This window comes from Lampetra fluviatilis, chromosome 3 (assembly GCF_964198595.1).
Source record: "Lampetra fluviatilis chromosome 3, kcLamFluv1.1, whole genome shotgun sequence".
Taxonomy (NCBI): domain Eukaryota; kingdom Metazoa; phylum Chordata; class Hyperoartia; order Petromyzontiformes; family Petromyzontidae; genus Lampetra; species Lampetra fluviatilis.
Window position 1 is genome coordinate 6,923,004 of NC_136277.1, and position 13,430 is coordinate 6,936,433.

The following is a 13,430-nucleotide window of genomic DNA, read 5'->3' on the forward strand; positions in this document are numbered from 1 at the left end:
GAGGATTCCCCTCCCCCGCGGGTCCGCGTAGCCGGCATGGCTAATTACCGAGTAGTATTCTGCCCCTCCCTACTACGATACCTCCCTGTCCTAATCGCGCGCCTGCAACCCACACGGAGCGAACGCACGCACGCCCACACACACACACGCCGCTCCGTGCACTCCAACTCAACTCACGTTATGATCGCGCACCGGTTTCGCACACGGGGTGGTCGCACGCACACACACGCAGCTCCCCACGCGACACACTGCTCAACAAGATCACGCGAGACCACGCTTCGCTATTAATGATTTATTATCTGCTACCTGGTAACTGAGGTTGAATCAGTGAGTCGACGAGGCTGGCCTATTCCACTAAACCTGTACCTATTCCCTATCTATCGGCTATTATCCTACTTCACCTTCTTACTCCCTGTTAGATGCCCACGGCGGTTCGTTGATCCCGTACTCGCAGCGTGCCTCGATGCGTCTCACGGACGTTCGGGTCGCTGGACTGGAGAGCGTCCTGTCGCCTGGCGCTGGAGAGAAGAGAGAGCGATTTCTCGTTTGTGCCCCCCTTTTTATCCTCCCTACATCAAAGGGATGCGGTTCCGAGCGGGATGGTGGCCCACGGCTTCTCCTTAACAATGGGCTCGTGCCCTCTCGCCCGCGGACCGCGGTTCCGGGCGCCTGTGATATGCTAATCAATGAGCGGCGTTGGCGGCGTACATCCTAATTACTCCCTTACCCTTCCTAACAATGGGGCCTGCGCGCTCAAGCGTAATGTTCCCAACCCTCCATGACCATGCGCAAGAGCCCATGCGGTCCCGCTATTCATGCTGTCCCCTCCCTCCTCCGCCTGTCTCGTCGACCCGTGGGGGTGTGTGTGGGGGAAAAATGCGCCTCCACCGCGGTGGCCGAATGCCCCATGCCGCGACCACACCATATTAAAGCTGGTCGCAGCGCCGCGGCGTAACGTAGCACGGGGGAGGTCGTCCAATTCCCTGATCGCCGGAAACCGTGAGAATTAATCCCGATAAGGGTTTCTCGGATAAAAACCGGTCGGTCAGGTGACCTTCCCTTCCAGCTCTATGGGGGGGGGGGAATGCGTGCGGGTGTGTGCTTATGTGGGGGGGGGGTGATGGGGGGCAGTGCGGTGGGGGAAGCCGGGCGGCTCCCTGGCTCGGCAGAGCGGCTCCGTCGCTGTGGCACCACATAGCCCCCCGGGGTGCCAGTCCCCGTCCCGGGTTGACTGGAGCACCTCGCCTGGGTTGCCCCCACGAGGTATCGCCGCGGGGTCTGCGGGATTCGCCCGGCCCTTGTGGCTGGCCTCGGGGGTGGCGGCTCCGTCTCCCGGGGCTCCGGCGGTGGTCTCCTCCTCCATTCCAACGGCTCCCCTCGGCCCCTGGCACCTGCGGGCTGGGGAACAAACTCAGAGGCGGTGGGGTTTAAGGGTCGCCGTCCTCGTCGCCCCCGGCCCCGCCCGGGGCCCCTCGGAGCCCGGGGCTCCGTGGGGCCCATATACTGCGCGAGGCCCCCGGGCACGGGGGGTGGGGGGACCCCGGGGTTTCGGGGTACTTGGACGGCGGGGCTCCCCCCCTCGGGAGCTGCTCGCCACGGCTTCAGTCGTCGGATGTTGACCACCATCTCCCGGCCCCTCTCTCCTCCCTGAATCAGCACCGTCCATGGTGAGATCTGCCGTCTCACAATCCAGGGTCCTCGCCAGTAGGTGGTCAGCTTCCCCACCTGTCCGGCACCGACGCGGGGAGTGTACAGCCACACCTCGGAGCCCGCAGTGTAGAAGGGGGGCTCCATACGGGGTCGGGCGCCCTGCTCTTGCCGCTGGTGTGCGGCCTCTCCGTGCGGGTAGGCTCGGCCCCTGGCCCCTCGCAGGGTCTCCAGCAAGTGCTCCACAGGGCGGCCTCCCTCCTCCGGCTGGGGGGAAGGGACGCCGAATAGCAGATCTGCGGGTAAACGAGACTCGCGGCCGAACATCATTAAAAACGGGGTTTGTCCCGTCGACGTGTGTACAGTGGTGGCGTAGGCGAAAAGGGCGTAGGGGAGGTGTTCATCCCAATCCCGTTGATTTGCGGCCGCCATACGTTTGAGTTTCCCCGCTAAGGTCTGATTCATGCGCTCCACCATACCGTTCGCCTGGGGGTGGTACGCTGTGGTTCGGTCCTTCTGGATTCCGAACTCTCGGCATAGTGCCTGGAACAACTTAGCCTCGAACTCGCTACCCTGGTCGGTGAGGACTCGTTCTGGGATCCCGTGCTTAAGTACGTAGTGTTCCACGAATGCCCGGGCTACCACCAAGGCCGTTTTATCAGGGATGGCCACTGCCACGGGGTAGCGGGTGAAATACTCTACTGCGACTAGGATATATCGGTTGCCTCGATGGGATCGCGGGAATGGCCCCTGTAGGTCGATCCCGACCAGCTGATTCGTGCGGCTGACGCGGAACGGCCTTAGGGGTACCTGGTATCGTGCCGGTTTCGGCCCGCACTGCTGACAGGCGCGGCAGCCCTGTACCCAGGCCGCCACGTCTTATGCCAATTTGGGCCAGAGATACTGGCGACGCAGGGTCTCTCGAGTACGTCGTTCCCCATCGTGGCCCCCGAGTGGGTGGTCATGCACCAGCCGTAGCAGCTGGGGTCACACCTGGGCAGGAACACAGATGCACCCCGGCTGGCCGGCCTCGGTTAACTCCCGTACCACTCCGTTCTGCACACACAACCGGGCATACAAACCGCTCCAGGGTCCTGGTAGGGCGCTCATTTCCTCCCGCAGTGCCGCCTCTACTGCCGCCAGATCCGGATCTCGCTGCTGGGTCTGTCTCAGCTGCTCGTCGTTTAGGCCCAGGAAGGCGCAGCCGACGTCCTCCTGGATCCGTCCGATCGGGTCCCGAGCCGCGGGTCCCGCGCTTGCCGGGCAGTCGACGGGATCCTCGGTGCCACCTGCGAGGGTCTCTGTGGCGCACACTGCACTCTCTCTCGCTGGGGGGGGGTCAGTGGCCGCGGCCTCTCGGGGGTCCGTTACCTGCCGGCAGCGTCCCCCCGTGAAACACGGGCAGGCCTCCTCCGCCCTCGTCTCGGCGTACACCGTGGGTCGCCTCGACAAGGCGTCCGCGTTTGCATGCGTCCGGCCACCCCGATACTCGATTTGCAGGTTGTACTCCTGCAACTGCGCCAACTACCGGGCCATCTGCCCCCGCGGCTCCTTGAATGTAAGAAGGAACTGCAGAGCATAATGGTCAGTGCGTACGCGACATCTCCTGCCGTACAAATATGGCCGGAACTGTTTGCATGCGAAAATCACGGCATACAGTTCCTGACGGGTTACGCAATAGTTCAGCTCGGCCCCGCTCAGGGTCCGACTGGCGTACGCGATGACCCGCTCCGTCCCACCCTGCACTTGCGACAGCACCGCGCCCAGCCCACTGCTGCAGGCGTCAGTGTCCAAAATAAAATCGGTGGTGAAATCTGGGAAAGCCAAGGTGGGGGTGTGGGTGAGGTGGTCTTTGAGTGTGGTGAAAGCCGTCTGACAGGCCTCCGACCACTGATAGGGGTTCTTAGGGGAGGTGAGTTGGGTGAGGGGGCGTGCAATCTCACTGAATCCCTTTACAAATCGACGGTAATAAGTGGCGAGTCCCAAGAATGACCTGATCTCCGTCAGGTTCCTCGGCCGCGGCCAATCCACTACGGCGCGCACCTTCTCGGGATCGGTGCTCACCCCTGCCTCGCTGACTCGGTGTCCGAGGTACCCCACCTCGCGCTGCGCAATGTAACACTTACGCGGCTTGAGCTTGAGATGAGCCGCTCGCAGTCGCTGGAACACCTCTCGAAGCCTGGACCAATGCTCAGACAAAGATCTACTGAACACTATCACATCGTCCAAGTAAATCAGGCACTGTTCCCACTGCAAGCCCCGCATCACCAACTCCATCAACCGCTGGAACGTCGCGGGCGCGTTAGTGAGTCCGAACGGCAACACTCGAAACTCAAACAGGCCCATCGGGGTGGTGAATGCTGTTTTTGGCCGATCCTCCTCCGTCATCTCCACCTGCCAGTAACCGGACGCCAGATCGAGGGTGGAAAAATACCGCGCTCCTGCGAGACTGTCGAAGGTGTCGTCGATGCGGGGTATGGGGAAGGCATCGCCGAGCGTGACTGCATTTAGTTTACGGTAATCGACGCAGAACCGGGTTGACCCATCCTTTTTCGTTACTAGTACTACTGGGGCTGACCAGGGGCTCGCCGAGGGCTGAATTATGTTATCGCGAAGCATGTCCCCAACTGCCTCTTTGATTTGGGCGCGTTCGGGTGCGCCCACTCGGTACGCAGGGAGTTTGATGGGTCGGGCTGCACCGGTGTCAATTTGGTGCTTAACAAGATCGGTCCGACCCACGTCCGAGTCGTGTTCACTGAATACGTCGGCATACTCCCGCAGTAACTCGCGCAGCCGATCGGCCTCTCCCTTAGGTAAATCCGCCCATGGTACATGTAACGCGTCGAGCAGGGGAACGACCTCGGCTCGGGGAGTCGGGCCGACTCGCCAGGCCAGGTCCTGGTCACCCTCAGGACGCCCGGGGTCCTCAGCCCAGAGTGCGAACACCGAGTCGTTAGAGTGGCGTGCGTGCAGGGGGTGTACGGTGGCTATCGGGGTGCGTCGTCGTATCATTGCCGGGGTACTGTGTGGGTTAAACACACGTATAAACAGCCGGCCCCCATCTGCGTTTACCAGTGTGGCTGACCCTACCACCCCGTATCGCGATGCCAACTCCGGGTGCGGAGTCAGCATTACCTCGCCCGATGGTCGGTGGGTTGGGTCGGTGGAGAGGGTTGCCACTGGCACCAGCATCTCGGCGAGAGGTCCGATGGTGACGGCCGACACCAGCGTAGCGGCCACGGGTGTGAAGCGTGGACGATTCGGCTCCTGTCCTAGGAACGGAATCCGCTCCCCGCTGCCCTCCACCGTAGCGCATCGTTGCCGGGGCTGTACGTTAAGTCCCAACTTTTCCAGGAGGTCCGTTCCTGCAATGCACTCGTGGCACAATACACTCGACACGTAGAATTCCTGTGTGCACACCTGGTTTCCTAGATGGACCTCAAGGGAGACCTTCCCCAGCAACCCCATCCCGGCTCCGCTTGCCGTGTGCAGCGCGCGATCCGGGGCCTGCAGGCAGCCCACGTCCACCCCGAGCATGCTGCAGTGCGCGGCGCTCATGAGAGAGGCCACGGCGCCCGTGTCCAGCAGGATCCGGGTGCGCTGCCCGTTCACCTGGCCTTCCACCAGCGACGTGGCTCCCGTTATCCCTGCCACCAGCTCCCGCAGCCAATCGCCCAAGGTCCCCGCGCCCTTGGGTGTTGTCGTTGTAACCTGTTTATGGATCACTCGCTCGCCATTATTCTCATTACCGTCTATTTGTATCGGGACCGCGTCGATTGCACCCCTAGTTGGTCCGCTCCCTAGGAGGCGTTGGAGTTTAACCCCCGCGCCTGCCTAGCTCGGGTGATTTCAGGACAGTCTCTCACTAGATGCCCTCGGCGATCGCACATATAACATGCCCGGGGAGGGGGGGCGGTTCCGTAGCGGGTCCCCTGTCCGCTCCCTCTCCCTCCCCCAGTACGCAGTTGTCCCAAATCGGACTCTAATTGGGACACCCTCCCGGCCAGCCCCCCTACGGTCGAGCGTAGTTCCCCCATCTCAGTCTCAATGGTAGACTGTAGCTTGGCCATATTTTTATTCGTTTCCTCGCGTACCTGAGTCACCCTCTCACCTACTTGGGTTATCATATCTCCCATGCCGGCCTGTAACCCGGCTACCCACCCCGGGGTCGTCTCGCTGGGTCTCTGGGGCTCCCTTGCCCGTCCCCTTCCTGCGATGGCGAGCTCCTCCTCCTCGTCCGAGAGTAGGCTCGCTACGGCGCACTCTCGTCCCAGCCCCCGGAGCTGCGCGCGTTCGCTGTGAATTCTTTCACACTTACGTGCGCGCTCGACAAGGGCGTTAAAGGGAAGACGTGGGCAGCTCATGTCTGGCTGCCACCACGCCGTGCGAGACAGGTACCGCTGGATTTTCTCGGCGGCCAGTTCCTCAATAACATCAGTTGCGTACCCCGGGCGTGCGATCTTTGTTAACTCGCGCACATCCTCGGTATAATCACGTAGATCCTCGCCAGGTTGACGACGGCGCGCCTCTAAGGCCGATTTTGCTTCCTCCTCGTCACGCGTGCCAAAACGCTGATCGAGTCGGCGCATCAGCTCCTCTAGCTGCGTCTGTGCGCTCGCGGGTAACGCTTCTACAAAATCGGCTGCCCGCCCATCAAGATTCATATTAAGTTGACGTACTGCCTGCGCGTCCGTCCATCCATTAATTTCCTTGGCCCCTAAGAGATTGCGGGCGAATGCCTTCCACGAAGGGGCCCCCCGGCCGGTAAATATTAGTCTTATTTTAGCGTGAGGTAACGCGGGGGTCCGTACCGCTTCTGACACCAATATGTGGGGGTCGCTAGCCCCCGAGATCCCTCCCTCGATAATGCTAACGGCCGGGCTAGCATCATCAATCGCCCCCCCGCTGCTAGGTTCCTCACCCGTGGCGTGGGAACCATCGCCCGAGGATTCCCCTCCCCCGCGGGTCCGCGTAGCCGGCATGGCTAATTACCGAGTAGTATTCTGCCCCTCCCTACTACGATACCTCCCTGTCCTAATCGCGCGCCTGCAACCCACACGGAGCGAACGCACGCACGCCCACACACACACACGCCGCTCCGTGCACTCCAACTCAACTCACGTTATGATCGCGCACCGGTTTCGCACACGGGGTGGTCGCACGCACACACACGCAGCTCCCCACGCGACACACTGCTCAACAAGATCACGCGAGACCACGCTTCGCTATTAATGATTTATTATCTGCTACCTGGTAACTGAGGTTGAATCAGTGAGTCGACGAGGCTGGCCTATTCCACTAAACCTGTACCTATTCCCTATCTATCGGCTATTATCCTACTTCACCTTCTTACTCCCTGTTAGATGCCCACGGCGGTTCGTTGATCCCGTACTCGCAGCGTGCCTCGATGCGTCTCACGGACGTTCGGGTCGCTGGACTGGAGAGCGTCCTGTCGCCTGGCGCTGGAGAGAAGAGAGAGCGATTTCTCGTTTGTGCCCCCCTTTTTATCCTCCCTACATCAAAGGGATGCGGTTCCGAGCGGGATGGTGGCCCACGGCTTCTCCTTAACAATGGGCTCGTGCCCTCTCGCCCGCGGACCGCGGTTCCGGGCACCTGTGATATGCTAATCAATGAGCGGCGTTGGCGGCGTACATCCTAATTACTCCCTTACCCTTCCTAACAATGGGGCCTGCGCGCTCAAGCGTAATGTTCCCAACCCTCCATGACCATGCGCAAGAGCCCATGCGGTCCCGCTATTCATGCTGTCCCCTCCCTCCTCCGCCTGTCTCGTCGACCCGTGGGGGTGTGTGTGGGGGAAAAATGCGCCTCCACCGCGGTGGCCGAATGCCCCATGCCGCGACCACACCATATTAAAGCTGGTCGCAGCGCCGCGGCGTAACGTAGCACGGGGGAGGTCGTCCAATTCCCTGATCGCCGGAAACCGTGAGAATTAATCCCGATAAGGGTTTCTCGGATAAAAACCGGTCGGTCAGGTGACCTTCCCTTCCAGCTCTATGGGGGGGGGGAATGCGTGCGGGTGTGTGCTTATGTGGGGGGGGTGATGGGGGGCAGTGCGGTGGGGGAAGCCGGGCGGCTCCCTGGCTCGGCAGAGCGGCTCCGTCGCTGTGGCACCACAGAAGCACTCGGGCCCTTCTCAATTTAAAATCTTTAATACCACTTACCCTAACATCCAACAACACTCATTATCAGAATACCAATAACAGTACCCATGCAAATATACGTACTCATCAACCCGTACTGAATAATCATAAAAGCATCAATGGTCAAATCTCACGATCACGTGATTTAAAGAGAACAATAGACAAACACCTCAACATGGAAATAGTCGCACGGAATTCGTGCTCATAATTGTGTATCAAAACTTCAACGATCGGATCTCACAATCACGTGATTAAAAGAAAACAACCCGGCTAATGTCTCAAGGTAACGCGACAATGCACAATTCGTTTGTTGTGGTGTGCGATGCATGCAAGCTGGGGTTCTTCTTAGCCCGCAATCTTGTACAAGGCACAGGTAAATGGTGTGAAGTTAATGTTCCATCTTTTGTCTTCTTTCTTCCCCAAAAATATCTCCATTCCCACAAGGATGTGTAGAACGGCAGGCTCGATCTACAGCTGGAGTGCGCTCGTGGCCACGCTGCTCACTGCGCGTTCACAGGGTTGTCTGTGCGTCGTGCTCGATCCACAGCTGGAGTGCGCTGGCGGCTCCCGAGTCAGCACGCTGCCAGTCAGAGGTTAACTTTGACGCCGCACGCTCGCAGATTGTCTGCGCGCCAGGCTCGATCTGCAGCTGGGGCGTGCTGCGGCCACACTGGCCCAGCACGTTGCCTGTCAGCAGCCTTGGGAGTGGCTTTGGTTGCTCGCCCTCAGAGAGCTCACGCTGTGCAGCAGCCTGCACGTGGCGATCGCTCACACACTCCAGGCCTCTCCACCTCGTACAATGTCAGGTTGACTTGACAACGGACGTCATTTTTCCAGCCTATAGCAGGACAATATTTCATGGACACTCGATATTGGTGTATGACTCAAGTCTCCACTTGGGAAAGTTGCTTCACGCCACCATGGGCGTTTTGCCAACAATTCCCTGACAGATCTTAGCTTAGTACATTATTATACAGAAAATGTATTTGTACAGCATGAAGAATGCAGTTTAAGGTCCCTTGCTACCAGAAACTCTTATCAACAATTTTCCTCAACCACATAACTCATCACACCTCTTAGCTTAGTACAGTACAACTTATCGAAGTCCTTGCCTCTGCAAGCTACTCAAAATATGAAGAAAAACGGAAAATAAAATGTTCAGCTATGCTTAGAGTCTGCCTTAGCAAGAACTCAACTCTACTGCCAGTCACGAGGGCAAATTCCAGAGCCTGTCTCTGCAGGACTGGTTTGTATGATGTTGTGCTGTTTGTATAGGAATGTATAATTGCTTTGATTAATTTCCTAAGTTACATAAAAAAAAGCCCAAAGCTCCTCCCACCTTTTTTTCTGGCTTTCTGGATACCCTGGCGTCAGGGGTCATACCTCCTTTGGAGGTCATCCCAAGACGGTGTGAACTCTGATGTACTTAGCTGCCCCTGGTGGTGTCTACTGACTTATGAAAGCTGCCCCCAGACGTGGTGTGCGTGTCTGTGGCCCATGTTGTAGGGTAAAAACGGCCTACCTCCTCCCTTTTGGGTATCTTTGTTTGTCCCCTCTCCTACTGAGGCTGCTTCGCCGAGTTCGATTCCCCCTCAAGCCATACAGTGGAGATTATCTGCAATGGTCCTAGTTCCCCCCTTACGTGGACTCCGCATTAATATGAATGACTGGTATGGCATGTAAAGATCGCCAATGGGAAGACAAAGGTGGTTGGGCGTTGTGTAGGTTATACACCATTGAATACATATACATTTTGGTCGTCGATAATTGACAATTAGAATATATACAAATATGTCTATTGTCCTGAATTACCTTTTAGGGTCAGTGCTTCAACACGAACTTCCATAATGCCATTATAATAAAGTTTCACATGCGTATCCAGACCTTATGACAATTATGTACGGATAACAGTGATTGTGAATAAGAATATGCAAAATAGTCATATTGAAACCTTTTCCCCCTGAGCTGCATCATATAACGGCACATCCTATTAAGGTTAACGTTTCATAGAGTAACGTTTCATACCTTGATGTATTAATAATATGAATGTGGTGGTTGTCATTCTGAACATTGCGACTCTTTAAAATGCCAAAGCTAGTACGTAATTATCAGCTTGGACGCTGAGTGTTCTTTTTGGCAGGGGCACGCAGCAGGGGTGCTTATTTTCCCCTGCTACGGGTGCCTTTCTCACCTCTTTGTGCATGGGCTTTTGTGGTAGCCTTTGAGTAAAGGCTCCTTATCAACTTCTCATTCAAATGATACATGTTTACTCCACCATAATTAACCTCAACCCTAGGAATGCAATCAACCCACCTATATGTGTATAAAGAACTTTGACATTCAAAATAGACAATATCATACTAATAGGGGGTTTCCCTTTTTTCTGGCAACAAAACTAACACCTTTTGCAAGGAATCATGTTTACATTAACCACAATACTTGCAGTCAAAATGCAAACAAAAAACAATACTCTGATAATTGATGCATTGTCCTTGAAACTCATTGGTCCACACGAGAGACAGCTTTTCTTAGAGCCTAGTCTCAAATGGTGCTCGACCAGATGACGCCAAAAGGCGCACAATTCAAAGACAACGCACTATCAGAGTAATGAGAGTTCGGGGTAAGCATCTACATAATGAGGCCTCCTTTGGCAGTACCAAAATATACTAATAGGGGTTTTCCCCTTTTTTCTGGCAACAAAACTGACACCTTTTGCAAAGAATCATGTTTACATTAACCACAATACTTGCAGTCAAAATGTTTTTTGTTTGCATTTTGACTGCAAGTATTGTAAAAAAAATATTGCAAAAGGCACATATACAACAAAGCGATCAAAACAAACAGCACTGTCAAGAATTGTCGCATTGCTTGAATCGAGCTGGGTTGTAAAAGAGACGATTGGCGGAAGTCCAAAGTCGAGCGGTGCAAGGGAAGAAGCAGACAGAGAGACGTTTTGGCCTGCAGTATCATGGTCCAAAAGCTCTTGGAAGAGTTGACAGTCTGGTACACTGAGCCCTCAATATTGGTGGAGTAGTTATTGAGTAATTAGTGGTGGAAGAGTGGAATTGGTGGTAGAAGAGTGGTTACAAGACAGATGGTACTGTTTTGATATGTGTAGTAGATTGATGGCAATGCAGTCCCTTACGTTTTATTTACATGGCTACAGCACCTTTTGACCCATGCCTTATTTTTATATATCCTACACAGGCTGAATGTCATAGGCAATCGGGCCTTCCATAGTGAACCCTACAAAAAAGGTGACAGACTCGATGCTCTTGCCTGTCCTCAGTGGTCCCAGGTTTACTGGGTGCACAGGAATCTTGATGGCCTTATTTTTATCATCACCAGAACTGAACCTATGGTCAAGGTAAATATCTCCTTCATCAGTGGTTGATCCCCGGAGTCTAAGGAGGATTTGTTGAACTGTTTTTTCCTTGAAAATATCTCCACTGAGCCATAATAGACGCAAGGATTTCCCAGTTCTCTGCATGTCTGCAGTTTTGTCAATTTTTGTTCGAGACACTATTCTGTCCAATCCCTTTCCCTTCCCCAAAAAGAAATTGGTTGTTAACTGTTGTCTGCGGCTCATGTATACATATTTTGCTCGGAAGGATCGTTTCATTGCCTCAATGTATTCTGCCAGCTGATTCACGTCAGTTCTTTTGCTTTCTTCATTGAGCCACAGTAAAAGTAAAGCCAGAAAGTATGGTTCTGGAAATCTGTGTTGTGTTCCTATTTCACGGAGGATATTGTTCAGCATCGTCACCAGTTCACTGTAGGGGGACACCGTTTTGGATTTGTTATTTACACAATTTAGTATAACGTTAGCAAAAATAAAATTTTGCTTTCCCTTAATGTTATTGATATTTTTTGAATCATGAAGTAAACTTTTATAGCTGCTGATAATAACCTCCAGAGATTTTTCAGCATTTCGTTCAGCAAGATAGCGTATAAGTCCTGGAAATCTATCACCGTGTTTTGACTCAATTTCATTTGTAGCACTTATTTTTGGGAATTGTTTCGCATCCAGTTTTTCTGACTTTGAACAAAATATCTTTGCATATTGGTTGTAAAACTTTTCAACGGTATAACGATGCTTGTCTTGTATTTGTGATTCGGCATACCTTGGCTTAAACAGCCAAAAATAGGCTTCCAAAACTTCTAAGGAATACTTCATTCTGCTTTTTAATTCTCTAAGATACAACTCATTGTTTTGTAAAACCTCCACTGTTGCTTTTTCTTCTTCGTCATCTGTAGGTAGCCGTGACAAGTCCATCCTTCCATTTAAATAGGCCACCAGGGTTCTCTTGTGGATTTCACCAGTTTTGTGAAATACTTTAGTCAGCTCAAACAGTTGCAACATATGTGTGGCAACCTCAATATCGCCAAAGAATCCAGCTGTGTTAAAGGCATCATCCTCTGTTTTAACCAACTCCTGTGCTTCTCTAAAAAAATCAGAAGCACTTTTTGCAAGCTGTAGTGCTTTATTAAGATCTGATGGAGGAAGGAACCCTTTTTTCTCGATGGCACTGACATCAAATTTCTGCTTCAGTTCATGCTTATATATCTGACCAATTGTGTCTGTAATGTAAGAACTGTTTTTGACCAATTTCTTTGCATGCTCTGCCCATTTTTTGGCTTCATCAAAGTTGTTGTCTTTAAGGTAGCAATACCTTGCAAGAGCCTGTGCCAATATCGCATCTTTTGAAAATCTATCTGTAGCACAAAGCAATAATTCTTTAGCATTTTGCATGCCCGATTCCAACTTACTTTGGTGACTTAATGTACTGTCTTTATGTTTAATGATATCTTCAATAAGAGGTGCAAAGAGACTGTCTGTTTCATCGCCCTGCTCTTTGTGATGGCGGATGACAAACATATTCCTGACATTTTTAACCAAGTGCTCTCTTCCCATGCCATTATTAAAAAGGATATCTTCAGCAAGCAGTTCTTTAGCAATGCTAAATCTTGAAGAGCGATTCGTCGATTCAAATTCTTCCAGCACTTGTTTCGCCACGAGTGGATGTATCATTCGGACTGATTCATAAGTGCCATTGACTTCGTCCATGGGGCATTTAATGAGCAGTAATTTGGCGTGCTGGCTCAAGCCATCTTCAAGAGTTTCTTTCCTCCAAAAGGTGGATTTTACTTGGGAAATTTCGAGGATTGCTTCACATCTAGACACTGGATTGGATGTGTTTTTTACATAGTTGTTCAACAATGCGACATAACTGATCAATTTAGCATTCGGCCTATTGCTACTGTAGTCTAAACCTTTGAGCATGTTTTTCACGGTATTTTTTATATAATTTGAATCAAAATTTTCTTTAATTATCATGAAAGAAAGAAAGTTGTTGCATTTCTCATACTCATTTTTTATTTCTTTAAGCTTTTCTTCAAACAGGTGTTGCTCAGTGGAAGATAGCTTTTGTTCCAAAATGACACTGGTCATTAAATGGTTTTTCTGACTTTCCTCAAGGGCTTGAGACCGCATGCAGTTTACCATGACAACAAGAGGTCTGTCAAATACGACGTCTGACAGCTCAGAAATGATGCTGTGTTGAAGTTTTTTAAGGATCTCTGTGTCGTCAATGTCGTCAGCAAGCAGTAGCACTGGGGTGT

At 53.2% G+C, this 13,430-nt stretch overlaps 1 protein-coding gene across 1 annotated transcript; it reads right to left on the reverse strand.

The window, feature by feature from the left end:
• Positions 1 to 8,319: 8,319 nt before the first annotated feature.
• On the reverse strand, positions 8,320 to 12,840 carry LOC144948102 (sterile alpha motif domain-containing protein 9-like). Its single transcript, XM_078877534.1, has 3 exons — positions 12,597 to 12,840; positions 12,037 to 12,545; positions 8,320 to 8,559 (listed from the first exon to the last, which is right to left on the reverse strand). Exons 1-3 carry the CDS (start codon positions 12,838 to 12,840, stop codon positions 8,320 to 8,322), a joined length of 993 nt encoding a protein of 330 aa, XP_078733660.1.
• Positions 12,841 to 13,430: the final 590 nt, after the last annotated feature.